The sequence below is a fragment of the Haliaeetus albicilla genome, chromosome 6, assembly GCF_947461875.1.
Source record: "Haliaeetus albicilla chromosome 6, bHalAlb1.1, whole genome shotgun sequence".
Lineage (NCBI taxonomy): Eukaryota > Metazoa > Chordata > Aves > Accipitriformes > Accipitridae > Haliaeetus > Haliaeetus albicilla.
In genome coordinates, this window is record NC_091488.1 from 37,353,611 (window position 1) to 37,369,158 (window position 15,548).

Genomic DNA, 15,548 nt, shown 5'->3' on the forward strand with positions numbered 1-15,548 from the left:
TTAAAGCACAGCATAGCGCTCTGCTCCTGAATGACCCTGGTACTTCTCTGGATCTTTGGCTAATGCAGTGTTGCAGCATTGCCTGCCCTTTCTTACTGTCAAGACTTTGCCAGGCCACCCTCTTGGTGGAACACACAGACATGCTTGTGGTACAGTCTGCGTTTTGGGCAACTTCAACTTTTCAATCCCAGTTATGGGGGTGAAAAAGAATGATTGTCAAGTTGTAGGATGCTTCCATTTGCCAAGGCATCCAAAATTAATTTATAAGTTAAAAGGTATTAAAAGTTTTGTGCAATCAAATTGTATGAGGAGTGAGGTAAGTGAACTTAAGACCACAGGTACCATGTTTTTAAGGACCATGTCTTAAGACAGGCCCTAATCTGACCAAGTATGGTCATTCTTGTTTTCCATGGTGAGCGTAAGCAGATATCTAAGGAAGAATGAATGGGGCAAACATGCATAATATAGTACATTCACCTAGTACTCTCCCAGCCTTTGTCCATTTTTAGCTCAGTGGTTTCCTGAGCCTGTTGTGCTTTGTTACTCTAGTAAGCTTCAGTGAAGCTGCTCTTCCTGGTGTTTTTCCAGTCTCCCCTCAAGCCTCCACAGTATCCTTAGGCAACAACTACTGTGGATCAGGGATTTTTTTGAGCTTGCTTCCCGTCAGCGTCATTTGATGTTCTAGTTAGTGTCAGTCCCCATCCATCTTCCTTATGCCACTCACAATTTGTACACCCCTGTCAGATTTCCTCTGTGGTTACTCATCCAAGGTGAAGAGTCCCAGCAGACTCAGTTCCTCCTCAGTTTGAAGCCATTTCTTACCTTTGATAGTCCTTGTTGTCTTTTGATGTCTCTCTTATGTATCTGGTTCATATGTATCTGTTCTTATAGATCTGGTTTGATAAGAGGTGACTGTGATTCTATATGGTGGCATAATTATGTTTTCTGTTTTGTTCTCTGTTCCTTTGCTAGTAATTCATAATATTTGATTTGTGTTTTTATTGCTAATGAGCACTGAGCCGATACTGTCATGGAATTACCTATCATAATCCAAAGTCTTGCATCTGAGTGGCAGTGATCAGCTCAGAGACTGCCCTTTTGTACATCAGGTCAAGATTATTTTTTTGGATACATCATTTTGCCTTCACGTATATTGAACTTCATCTGCTGTTTTTGTTGTTCAGTCACTCTGCAGCTATTTGCAGTTATGTCAGCCTTACAGCCTTTGAATAGCTTTATGTAATCAGCAAACTTTGTCAACTTGCTGCTTTCCTCTGAATGTGCTGAACAGAGCAGATCACTGCATAACTCAGCTGGTACTTCCCCCCATTTTGAGCACAAACCCTTAATGCTTATGCTCTGCTTCCAGTTTTTTTAGCGTAATTATTTATTCATGCCAGACCACCCATCTTAGGCTATAGCTATGTAGCCTTTAAAACGTTTGATTGCCTCCCATACTGAGGTGTCCACATATGAAAATACCACCACTGGTTGAAAGCAGCGGGGGATGACCCATGTTCATAAATGTAGTAATTAAAATACGATAAGCTTATTAATGTTGAAAAGGGAAAAAAAAAAATCTAGTAAGCAGGTCAGGGTATAAATTTTTTCATTGGCTACTGTACTTTAGACCAAAGATGAAAAATACTTTTTCACAAAGAACTTTTAAATCTTGTTCATTTTGGTTTATTCCTTTGCTTTTTATGGGAGATGAGGAGTGAAGAAGCAAAACGCTTTATTTTGATTTGTACAGACAGCTTCTGTTCTGAAATTTGACATCGGTACTTCCTGAAGGTAAAGATTCTGCCTCAGTTCTCATGAAAAATACAGATGTCTGTCCCTGCATTTTTTAGCGCCTGCCTTTAGTCAATCCAAATTACTGATGAAACTATTTCAGCCGGTTCTATTTAGTATGAAATCATACACCTTGTTATAAAGAGGCAATGTATTAGACTTTTCCTAAGGTCTGTGCTGTATTCCCAACTGGTGCCAGATTGTTCCTAATTGTCCTGATAGATACCTACTGACCTGATCCTCATGGCCTGTAAGTAGGTATAGCGTCATGAAACTATTTCAAGTAACAATTTGGAACCAAGTATTTGATTTTTCTTTCCTTGCTATTCTGTACAGATAAAGTTTCTAACACGACCTTGCAGCAATGTATCTCGTTTTAAATGGTTTAGAGGTACTCCTGATATGTGAGAGGACAGGAGGCTCATTGATTCAGGGTATATATGAAAGCGATAGGGTAGATTTGTATTGTTTACTGATTTTGGCCGGAGATGGTAACTTTCTTCTTTGAATCAAAGTCACTTCACATTCTCTCAGTAAATAAAACACAGCGATTAGTCTAAGACCCACGTACAGTTTCAGTACTACATATATCTTATTTTGTATATTTCTGTGCCATATAGATTTGTGTGACACTGCTTAGCTATGCGACACAGATTTTTGTTAACTGAATGTTGCAAACAAGCTGTATCTCAGCACTAAGTAATGTTAAATCCTTTTCAGCGAATGATTTCAGGTGGATTTGATTAAAGTGCATCTGAGGAAATGGGAATTTTTATTATATGTTTGATAGGAATTCAATAACTTTAGCTGTAGGAATTACTTGAGATGTGGTTTCAAGGCTGATTATTGTATTTCGGTGGCGTTATTTAGCTCTCACTTGGACATTCATTTTGGTAAATACCATGTATTTTAGACCATGTGAAAAACAACCCTTAGAATGCTTTAATGACAATTCTTAGAATGCTTTAACAAGAGTGGCTGCCTGCATGGAATCTTATTTCAGGGCTTTGGGTAAAAATTCTTATTTTAATGTGTTTGAAGGTCTGTGAAAAAATATATTTGTGAAGATGTAGAGTTGGAGAGTTCCTCTACTCATTTAGGGATGATACTTTTAACAGGAGATATGTGGGTTGAAGAGGATTAGTCTTTGTAAAACAATGAACTCTGCTTTTGATGAGAGGCTCCTACCACTGCCACAGAACAAATATATGGACATAATGATGTACAAGAGGCTCAAAAAGTAAAATCCAAGGACTTTAAAAAAGGTTGAGTTCTAGGGCAAAATGTGCAGCTGAGTATTGTCTCTTGATCAAGTCTCAGAAGCAGCTCAGCCAGGAAAATTCCCTTTTGGCCAGTCTCTTAGGAATGTTGGAACAGCTTGTTGACTTGGAATCTTGTTGACTTGCACTCAGTGGAAATCATGTGTGACACAGCAGGTAATAAGCACCTCTGCAGGTTATGGCACATTTTAAAATAATCTAAAAAAATACAGCAGTTTTGATACTTCTATATACTCCTCATGCATGAAAGTGAATGCTAAGTTATTTTAAAACTTCTGTTCAGATCCCTTATCTGTATCAGAAGATCTGACTGGTAAAAATACTATTACACTTCTTACAACTCACAAAAAAAAAAAGTTATAATACTTTACAATTGAAAATGTAAGATCTCAAAAGAATTTCCAGAAATAAGATTACATGTGTGGCCATGGTTGGTCTCCTTTGTATTTGTACATTGTGATAGTCTCTAAATGCAGTATCAAATATTCCATGGAACTGTTGCCTGGGTAGGCCTGAATGCACAGAGTAGCTGTTCATTTAGCAAGCAACCATAAAATATATACGTTTGTTCCTGATGTTTAATGCATCTCCTTAGAGTTTATTTTTTTCATGCTGTTCAAATTCTTCTCTGAAAGTGCTGGCATTTTCTCATGGGCTTTCCTATGCTGCTCTGCATTATTATACCTCTAAATTCAAGTTTCACTGAGTTCGATGTTGCCATCTATTTCCTTCCGTCTCCCTTCTCTAACTTCTGTCTTCTTTGCCCTTGAATCAAACAGCTTGTCTTCCTTTCTGAGTTTGTTGTGGGCTTCACTGAGAGAAATGGAGGAGAATTTTCTTATCTTATCCTCCTTGGTGTTGAAAGCTCACTAAAGAACTAGAGTTGTGTCCCACAGCTGCAAGTTAGCTCAGGCTGGGTTGTCGTCTGCAACTGTTTCATATGTAGTTTAGTCAACCATAGGAGCTGAGAAGTTTGAATTTCGTTTTGGGTTCTCTTGGATAAGATTTCCCTCAGTTTCATCATTTGGCCAAATTTGTTTAAATTTTCACAAGAGTACTGGGAGGCACATGTGATCCAAAGACCATTTCCTGTTAAATATCAAAATTGGATTTAGGCACTTGAGAACGATATATATGAAAAAGACATATATGTATTTTAGTTTACCAAAACTTCTTAATGTCAGCAAAAAGTATTGCCAGTCCTGCTTTCAGAAATGGCTAGATTGTGTTGCAGATTTTTTTCCACAGTCATGGAGTGTGACGAGAGCACTGAGCTTGAAAAATTTTAGTTTAACTGTTTAACAGTCAGAAAGATCAGTCTACACAAGAAACTACACTGTTGCAGAATTCGGTAGGTTTTGATTTTAAAATTAAGTACTTTATATTGCCTATCCCTGAGAACGCTCATTTCTATGGAGCCTCTTTTTAATTTATTTCACTTGGAAAACATAATAACAGCATGTTTTAAGGTGAGGTAATAGAGTCTGAGTAGAAAATTCCAAAAGAACAAGCCTGCAGTACGTGTTCTGCACTATTTCTCTGAAAAAAATCCAGTAGCACACCGCAACCTAAAAAACAAGCGTAATCAATTGTTTGCTGCTCAGATAACAGGCACACCTGGATACTAAGAGATTTACTCAGGGTGCTATATGGCACATGTGCTTTGTTGGTATTAGCACCTCAGAACCACTGAGTTTCCTGGTGCTGCATGACACCAAACTAGATGAAGCACAGCACAGAACTAAACCACTTTCCTTTGCTCACTCTAGATTGCTGTCAAGCAGATAAAGCATTTGGTCGCATCTGCACCTCCTTGTGCCATCCTTGGCTTTTGGGCTGCTGCCGTTGGCTGTGGCAGGAATTGTGCCAAACTCAGCCTTGTATCCCTTCCAGAGTTACTCGAGTTGCTCCACATACAGAAGTGTCCCTTTCTGCATGCAGCTTTACTTGGCCTGCCACGGATGTGCTTTATCCATGGCATGGATTATCTCCAAACCAAGTAATCCTCACAAGAATTATGAGGGTGATGATTACATGGGGAAACGTTAACACCTGTTGATGCTATCAGTTTTACTTCTAATACACAGATAGTATGAATTATAGAAGTGACCTCACTTTGCAATGAAATTCAAGGTGTTTACTGTCCTAATCAGGTACTAAAAAATTACACCAACCACACCTCTGCCTTTAACAGACTGCTTATTTTGGCCAAGTGTTCTTTTGAATATTACTTCCACTTGAAGGCAACTTTGGAAGATGGTGAAAGCATGCTAATGCTAATTGCTTCTTCCTTGTTTTGTATTAATTCACTCATGTTTTTTAAAAAGTTTTACATATTTATGTATTCAGTGACTTAATTCAACTTTTCAAAACCAGGATTTACCCTTGTTCCTGGGGATTTCTGTTTCATTTATAGGTGCAGATATTTGGCTTTACACTTAAGTCAGTATTCAGTTAATAACATTGGATCTTGGTAGACAAAGACACCTATGGGAGGAGGATGGAGGAAGCAGAGCAGTGCTAAATAACATGTTGATACTGATGAGTGGAACCATAGTGCAAAAGCAACTGACTGTTAAAACGTAGCAAATAAAACTAAACAAACCAGTGTCCAGCTCTATTTTTTTTAATCTCTACATATTAGATTATGTTAAATCATGTATTTTATAAGGATAATATAGTAGCTCAATTAAAATCAATAAATCCGTAGCTCTTAGTTTATGTTGCTACTTAAAATGTCATAGGATTGACTATCCTTTACAAACTATTTATACTTGTAAATACTTAGATCAATTTTATTCAAATTTCTTTCCATGAGTAGCATTCTCTAGAGGTTGTTTTTTTTGTTACCTCTGTCCTTTTGCATAAGTAAATAGAGATAATAACTATTTATGGGGAAAATTATTAGATCTTTAGCTTGTCAACATACCTTCTTTCATTTTTGATAACTTGCATTCTGCTTTATGCAGACTGTATTTCCTTTGTTACTCTAATTCCTTCTAATGCTCTTTGTGTTTTCATTTCATTGATATATTTGTTACCTTGTATACCCAAGTACTAGTGAGAAAAGACATTAAATCACTTTAAGAGTACCTTGAGACATTGATCTGTGCTGGATAACTGTTCTTTGGACAGAACTGGAAGTAGTGAAATTTTCAAAATGTGTGCTGTTAATCCCAGCTGGCAAGAGCTATTCACGATTTCTGCTGTATGGAGTGTTTGTTTAGCAAAAAACCAAATGTAATCCTTGGATAGAATTCTGCTTAAGAGATGTTGATAGGTGCAGTGGGATGCCAGTTCATAAATGAAAGATCAGAGAGAGTAGTGAGTAGACAGACTCATCAGTTTGTAGAGAGTCTTAGATTTGGAGAAACCTTGGCAATCTTCCTTCCTTTGTATTTATATTCTGTATTCTTTACTAAGCTATTGTATATTATATTCATTCTTTATTTTTGCATAAATGAGGCAGCAAATACTTAGTATAGAAGCAACAACAGCTGATGAGCAGTTTTGAAAGATGGAATGAAATTTGGAATTCTTCAAGCATTGCATTCTTCCATTTTGATACTCTTTTGGTTTTTAAAATACAAGAACTAAAGGAACCAGACTGCTGGTGGAAGTTGGTCTATCAATGTAAAATGATTTTTAAGCAAAGAAAGAGATGGAGGCAAGTTCAAGATGATATTGTGATCAACTTTTCTTTGTTTTCCCAAACGTCCTTGCCCAAATCTTATCCAAAGTCTGCCATTTTTTCCTTTTGATATCCATCGTGAATAGCGCAGCTGCAATAGATTTGCACAATACTCCTGTATCTGTCAGAAACAGGCTGATGGAGAGATGTTCAAGGAAGGGTACTGCTTTCCTACTCATGATAAGCTTAACTCCTCCAGGATTCAAGGAAAAGTAGTAATTGCCTCCAGGTAGTTTCTTACAATTTTATACTTGTTTTTCATGTTTAGTATATGATGAATTTAATTATTGGCAGAACCTCGCCATGTTTAAGGCAGTCTTTTTTTTTTTTTTCTTTTCTGGGTTTACAGATGAGGAATACTAAAGCACAGCAAAATTAAGTTACTTGTCCATGTTCCTTCCATGAGTCAGTGGCACAAGTAGGAAATAGAGCTCATGCTTATTCTTAGTCCCAGGAGTATTTCATCCCAAGAATAGGCCCATATACTTTGGTCCCTGAACAATACCCAGCCCTTATATAGCTTTTTAAAATAATTATTGCACAGATCCAGAGTTGAGCTGATTGCTGAATATGATGGTAGACTGTTTTTTTCTCTGCAGGCATGTTGACAGGAACCTTTGGTTTCCTTTACTTCCTCTGAAGTGTTAAGGAGAGCTCCATTGTTAAGACTGACTGTATTCTGCACCTGTAGTTTTCTAAAACAGCAGCACTTTGGGTTTGGGTTTTTTGGGGGGGGTTGTTTGTTTTGTTTTTTTTCTTCCTATGTTTACTGTCTGTGAAAGGGGAAGTTCTAGAAGAGGAAGGGGGATAAATGAGTCAGATTTTCAAGAGTGAACTGCTAGCAGCATATATAATTTTTAGTCATGTTCCTGTGCCTTCTGGAGGTCCTCAGAAATACGTTTTTTTTGTGACTTATCCTGAAATTAGTGCATTTCTGTCTGTGTCACTTGTCAGTAGTTAATGATAGAAGTATAATCTGTCCAGGGCCTTTATGGGCAGCTATGATTTTCCTCATGGTGGCAAAATACAAATGGGAAATAACTTGGAAAGTGCTTTTTTCACAGAACAGGAGCCTGGAGCACAAAACATAAATACTGAACTCTGGGAGAGCAAAGTGGAAGAGCTTGAACATGGGTCTCTGCTTCCCTCTTTTGTACCTGAATCACAGGACTCTATTCTGTCCCTTCGAATTAGTAACATGTATTTTGTAGGATCCCTGTGTTTTACTGCAACTCTAGCATATGGATCAGAAATCTGTTTTGAATATAATTAATTATGTGAAATGAGCTCTGTACATATGCTTTGGATTTTGAAGCTTTAATAGTTGGGGAGGTGGATTTTTAAAAGTTAAACAATTCACCTTATGAAGACGTTTCCAACTTTGTTTTATCTTTGTTCATAAGCAGTTATGATTTGCAGCTTTTCCAGCTAACAGCTCTCTTCGTACAATTAGTCTAAGAATTATAGAGGAATTATCTGTTAATTAGTAATAGTCTGGTATACTCTTGTGTCGGAGCTATCTGGAAAACATTCTTGGCTCCCAAACAGATTTTATTCTAGCTCTAAAGACTGTTTTTCTGTGCCAGGGGATTGAGTTATATATTATGAGCTTGGAAAGTTGATGTATTGTTTATTACAGCAGGTTGTTGTTTAACAAAGTGTATCTATATGGATGCAGAAAGATTAAACACTTACTAGATGCAAAGAAGAAGGAAACCCAGCAGTAACCTAATTTTTGGAATGACATAACTGCAAAAATATACAGTCTGACTTCTTTTCTACACTATGTTCTTTTTCTAGAAATATGTATAGTTGTAAAATAAAAATTGTTTTTCATGGGAGATAGTAATATACAAGCATGAAAGTAGAAGTGATATACATATACAGTATCTAAGCAGGTTTGTGTATTTACAAGTCGTTGCATGAGCTCTAAGTACGTACCGCTAAAATGACTTTGTCTTTGTTATCATCTGTGAAATCCACTAATTATGGAGGATCAGGGCACAGATGTATGCTTTGCTTTGTTTATTTTTGTATATGCTGATTCTGCCAAGCATATTTGTTTGGAGCTCTCCAAGTTTGGAGCGCTCCGAGTATTTTATTCTGTTCATCCGTGTATGCAGGCAGTAAATGCGGGACACAGGTGTTCCTCCCACCTCATCAGTCAGGCCAGTGGCAGAAAGGAAGTGATACTGCCTAATTCCCTATCTAGTTCTGTTTGCTAGACCATATTGCTTTCCAAAAAGTAAAATTAGCTTTCATACAGTGATTAAAAGCTGACACAGCCAAAACTTATCTATGTTATTGCATGCTGGTCATGCTTCATTTTCCTGTTTAATAGATCCAGGAAGGTAGGTCTGCTTCAGACCTTCTACTACTGTCTGCCACTGCTCTGATTATGGCTGGGATGTTGTAATGTTTCCATTATTGAGCCCCGTTTTCAAATCACATATGACTGGGTATTTGAAAAGTCCTTCAGTTATAAAATCTTTGCAGTATTCTCTAGCCTGACCCCCCTCCCTGGAGTTGAAGAGAAAATTGATTCAGAATATAGTCATTCACTGAAAAGTGAACAAACTCACAGTTCTTGTTTTCAGGCTTTACTGTCTGTATTTTAGAAAACTTGCTGATGAGATATATGTATATATAAAAGACACATTAATTTTGAAATCAAGAAAATGCGTCTGTCTTCTGATTAACAAAAGATGTTTACTCGTTCAGTAGACCTTTACAAGTGTATGCTAAATGAAAATGCAATCTTTAATTTTTTATATCCTAAGTGTTCTGGGGTTGGTTGAAACCTTGTTTGTTCTTCAGTAGGTCATGTACAAGCATGTCTGGCAACAATAGAGTATGACTGAAAAACTGGTGCTTCAGATATCAAATTCTACAAGGGTTTTGAACTGTATGGCATCAGTTTGAGATGGCAAAAGAAAGTTATCAAAAGCTAAGCATGCATCATAGGAAAAACATCAATAGGTCTTGAGTATGTTGCAAATAATATGGAAGAGACGTACACTATGCATTACATAAAATTCATTTGATATAGCATCATTTAGTGTTAAAATATCCTTAAATCTTACCACAGTAGCTATTATACTGTGGAGAATGGTCATCTCAGTTCAGTTTGGTATAAAGAGGCAGTGTTGTTTGATTTTGATTTCTGAAAGGTAAGGTTTTTCTCATCAGCGTGAAACCTATTCTCTCTACAGAAATAAAGGAGATGTTTGTGCTCTGTACCAGGCATAATATAGCTGAGGAAAGAAATCCCACCTCTAACCTGCTCCAGGTTGCCAGTGAAAGTATATTATAATTTTAAACCCCGAAGGCTGGCTGCTGAGGCATTAAAACCATTGTTTCTCTATAATTTGGATAGCATTTTTTTGAGGTGTAACTCCAATATGATCCTGTAAGTTACCTCTCCCCTGCTAGAATCTAGTAAGTCAAAGGGTCTCTCCAGACCATGTATCTGCTCACCTCTTCTGTGCTACCAGACTGCCAGTACAATTGTTGCTCTGCCATTACAACAGTCTTCACTGTGACCAGGAGAAGAAAAGCCTGTGTTATGGTCAGAGGTGCAGACTGAGTTGCTAAAGATTAGTTTCTTTACAGTCTTGTGGTAGGAATGAGACCTAAAATAGGTGGCTCAGATTGACCAGTTCTTTGTCCTCCATTAGGATTATACACCAAAGTGATGAAGCTGATGGTTTTAGTTGTTGTTTTCCAAATGAATAGGACTTGAATACCTTGTCTTACACTTGTGAGTGGAAAATAAGATGGAAAATTTTTGACACTGCTCTGTCTCTATATGAGGCAGAAAAAGGAGTCATCCTAACTTAGAAAATGGAGCCACACAGACTGCCAAGTGGATAAAGTGGAATATGTGCTTCTTGAGATGCCCTGGGAAAGCCCTCCACAAGACAGCAAAAGTACACGTGCTAAAATGGACAGACATTGTCAGAAGGGTAAAATGCATGGGTAGGGAGATCACTGGCCGACCCTGATGGCATCATCTTTGCACCTTCTATAATTCTTGAAAACCATGTCTGAAACCATTGTGCTTTGTGTAACTCTGTCTCAATAAGTTACTGCAGTCTGGTATCACATGAGCATATCTAAGCAAAAATGGTACAATATGTGCTTTATAGTTCCAAAGAAAAGATATGTAAGTGAAAAGTTAAGGCATGTTTTATTATGATGATTTGATACCAAAGAAGGACTTGAGATAATCATCTGGTACAGCAAGAATCAAAATTAAGAAGGAAACAAGGCTACCGTATATATAAATGATCAAGGATTTGTCATTTTCTGCTGCACATACATGCTGTGATGTATGTGCAGGCACCGATAAGGTTCTAGTTGGTTTCAAGTTTCAGCTTTGCAGTCAGATAAAAAGAAGGTATCTTAGTTTGATATTAAAACATTTTTTCTTATTTATACAAATACAAACAAAAAATAATTCTGATTTTTTTTTTTTTAACCAGCTTGTGTATTGATGCACTTAGTGACTGGTGCTGTTCAAAGAGGGAAGGAACAGGCTTTGTGATTTTGGTACAGCCATTTGGATGCATGTCTATACTGTGCATTTGCTGTTGGTTCTGGTCACGTACTGTGCAGCTGTACTTAACAGGCAATGCCTGTGCATGGACGTGTGTGTGCAGACTCCCCTCTGGGTGAGGAAGTGCCCCAGATGGCACCTGTACATGACTTCATCCCTTAGTTCACTACAGGGCTCAAGCTTCACAAATCCAACGAGCCCACTACATACATTTGTACCTGAAAAGAACCCCTGCGGTGCAGTACGTTGCTAACGTAGACAGGTACGTGGTGTACCAGGCAAGGGAGAGCTCTGTTCAAACTTGCACCGAATCATGTTCCCATCTGTCCCGAGTACAGAAAGCTTCTTGCTAAATCTTGGGTCTAGGGCAGACTGAGGAAGCCACGTTAAAATAGCTGTTGCTTGCTCTCTACATCAGGCTTGAGTTCTGAGGAGTAAAATAATAAAGAACATGTGTGTATTATTAAAGTACAAAGGAAATAGGAAGGGGGATAGCAAGGAACAAATCCAGAAAATAAGGAACAGTTGGGCATCATAATTGTAGACATCTGATTATACTGCAGGAATTAAAGGACTCTGAAAGAATTAGCCCTACAACCAATCTGAATATTGAGGGGAGGGAGAGTGTTTTCATCTGCGGTTTGTTTGTTTGTTTTAAATTACTTATGTTTTCAAAATAACGAGCTTTGTCATAGTTTTCCTGGTAGCAAAACCTATAGTAAAATTTGCAACACAGCTTCCACAGGAATCTCTATTGTAAGTTGTTCACAAATTTAGTTTAAATAATTACAGCTTCAGTACTAAGTCAAGTGTCCTTTTAGGAAGACCCCGGGAAGTATGTTCAACTGTTCTTTTGAAATTTTGAGCATTCTGAAAGCTATTTGGTATGCATGTGTAAAAATCTATCTTAATCTTTTCATGTGGCTAGGGATTTAGGAATAAGTCTTAATTTATTTAAAATACTGTCTATAAGCAGTCATAAATTAAATGATTGATAAGCATTTTATTATCTTTTTCATTAAATTGTTTGAGGCACTATTAAGTATTGCCTGAGACTGTGGAAGGTCTGGAATGGCCTTTTCACACAGGACACTTCTAACTCATTGAAATACTTAATTAAAATACATAAGAATACAAATTTGTCATCAGAAACTGCTCAGTCTCCTGGGTGCTCTCTATTTCATCTATCAGGTGGGAAAATACCCCTTTTTTTACTGCAAGGATCATCTAAGGAATCTCCAGAAGGAAACTCTCATAAAGATTGCTTCACCCTTCTTCTCTCTCCTCTCCCCACCATCTCCCACAGATTTTTCCGTACAAAAGAATTATTTGTATTTAAGGATGCTATGTTCTTTGCACTACACTAAATGGGATTTCTGTGCCAAAAAAGAAATAATTCTTTATTAACTGATACAAGTCTGGAAGGCTTACGGAAGTGAACTGATAACAAAGAAGCTTGATTTTTCTTTCTGACATGCCACTGAAAACTGAAAGCAAGTTTTAACTAAAGACAAGGCATTTAAAAACAGAATAGCAAGTAGCTGCAGTAAGGGAAAGCTGGAAAGAATAAAACAAAAAATTGTCATAGGAAAAAAGAGTAAACCTAGTCCTGTGCTGTGTTTATATTTCTAGAAATCTGGATTGAAATAGGTTTGATGTCACACATAAAACTATATTTTAAGTTTGTTGGTGTGTTGTTGTTTGGGTTTTTTTTTATTTAAATGTATTAGTTGTCTAATTAGTATAAATTCCTGCTTCCCCAACGATTAAATGAAATAGAAATGCACAAGCTTCATCTTTATGGGGATCAGAAATTTATCTGGAATATGCAGTTGAGAACTCAAATCTGTTCTGTTGCTGAAAAAATGATTTTATATTCATGGAGACTTATGAAAAATACATCTTCAGAAGTGCATGGAAACACAAACTACTGATTTGTATTTCTTTGATGTGTTTTCAGTTGAAAGCTCAGTGTTTTTCTTGTGTCACACAGTGATTATTATACAAATATGCAGGATACCTAAGATACTGAAAGAGTGATTCAATTTATTCAATTTTAAGAATTTGATGTAATTTTTTTTTTCCTCCCCCTATTATGTCTGCAGGAGAAACCTAACAAAGCTGTCCCTCATCTTCAGCCACATGCTAGCAGAAATCAAGGCTATTTTTCCAAATGGCCAATTCCAGGGTGATAACTTTCGTATCACGAAAGCCGATGCTGCAGATTTCTGGAGAAAATTCTTTGGAGACAAGTAAGTACTAACATTTTGCAAAGTGCTTAATTCTTTCTAATCATAAGCAGGAAAAAGAATGATATTTTCAGAAATCCAAATAATGGTTCTAAGTATGTGGGTGGGTATTTTAAACGTAATTTCTTGTCCAAGTCTTTCAACTGACTGAAATTGTGAAATTGACTGTTAACTCCCCCCCCCCCCGCCCAATGTTGTAATTCACTCAAAGGATGAATAAAAATGTATGGGCAGTTCTGTCAAGGGCACTTACACTCAATCATAAATTAGACTGAAGATAGTACATTGCTTTTGTAATGTACATGGCAAATCATATCCTTTCATATTATGTATATGTATATATATTCTACAAATGATAACCATAAAGTTTGAACTAGGAACTTGATACTGGTCTCATGGACAGTATGTTTCCTTCCCATTTTTAACTTTCTAACTACTACAATATTTAGTGGTTTTTAAGTAATTGAAATAATGTTTTTATCCCTTATTACCGAAACTTTTTTTTCTACAACTGTACTACCTATAAAGTAGTCATAGGGGACTAATGTTTTCTTTTGTTCAAGTTCTGTTACAGAAAGAGATAGAATAATTGGAGATATATCGGAAGGTTTAATCAAAAGCAGGTTTCGGAGAGAAACTTATTATTCAAGAAAGGGTCATAAAATGAATGCTAAGTGTGACTTGTAGATACGTGATTAAACCCTTACAGCAAATGCTATATGGAAAGTGTGAAAGTAGGTAGGCATGGGTGTGGGATTTTTTGTTTGTTTCTGGGAAACAATTTTGTTTATGGTACAGATATAGGCTAACAGAAGATGCATAGCTTCATCACTTCCTCATACGGAATGTTTATTAGCCTAACAGTGACATAAGAGGGAGGAGGCAAGAAATTTGTATATTGGACAATATAATGGAGCAGTCATTATGGTCATCAAGTCTGATAGCTTGCACAATGTAGGCCATAGCAAGTCATGGAACAATTCCTGCAACAATCTGTTACATTTTCTGAGCAAGAGCAGCTCTTTGAGTCTTTCATTCTTTATTTAGAATACCAGCGTAGTAGGTTGGTGCTTTTGCAGATTAATTTTGTTCAGTGTGAATTTACAACAGTTTCACTTTCTTTTTTTTGCTAGTCAAAACACACCTATGATAGCTTCCAGCTTTCTGGTTTCATTATAGTGTTATCTGGTAACTTCAGTCTTCTAACAAATTTCTTTCCCATGTAGATAATGTTAGAGTGCGATCAAGTTGCTGTATCGATCTTTTTGTTAGAGGAAAGGAATCTGACCATGTTTTGTGTTAGCCATTTTAATGTGAAGATGATCTTCAAAATACCTACAAAAGTTTAGATAAAGTTATCTGAAGGATTAATTTACATGACATGTAGGGGGATCTATCAGATGAGGCTTTTAAAAAAAGTCAGTCAAAAAAAAGAAAAATGGGAGCTTTGAAAAAATTATTAATGATCATCGTTGTTCAGTGTTTCTATTTTCTCTTCCTCTCTTTCTTACCTTTGCTTAGCAACTCTGAGAATTTAAGTCTTCTCATGGTCTTTCTCTTCTCCTGTTGAGCTCTGTCCTTGAATGACCTTTACCAGCTGTCTTGATCGCAAATTACATTTCTGTCATTGGGATTTACAGATCTCATCTTCTGCAAGCTGCTGTTTCTTTCTGTCATTTAATATTAACCAGTTTTATCAGCTTCCCTATTCATTATCATGTTCCTCTTTGTATTTCTCTACTAACGTGTACTTTCTGTGTGAGATTCAAGTGCTTTCCTTCAAGTTTCCTTCCAATGGTCCTGCCAGTTTCCTTTTGGAGGTGGCATAATAGATAGATACTTGAGGTGTCAGACAGTAGGATACTGTAACATATTAATAAGTTTTTATCAGAAAAAGGTTGGTAAGAATAACTTTTAACTGCATTGGTCCATCTGAACAGCTTGGCTCTACCCTTGCCTTTCTCTTGTTCACGCCT

At 36.9% G+C, this 15,548-nt stretch overlaps 1 protein-coding gene across 1 annotated transcript in view; it reads left to right on the forward strand.

The window, feature by feature from the left end:
• Window positions 1-15,548, forward strand: part of CBLB (Cbl proto-oncogene B) — a 133,580-nt gene that overhangs the window by 54,924 nt on the left and 63,108 nt on the right. The window contains 1 exon segment of the mRNA XM_069785581.1: window positions 13,429-13,575. Within this exon segment, the coding sequence (XP_069641682.1) occupies window positions 13,429-13,575 (147 nt within the window).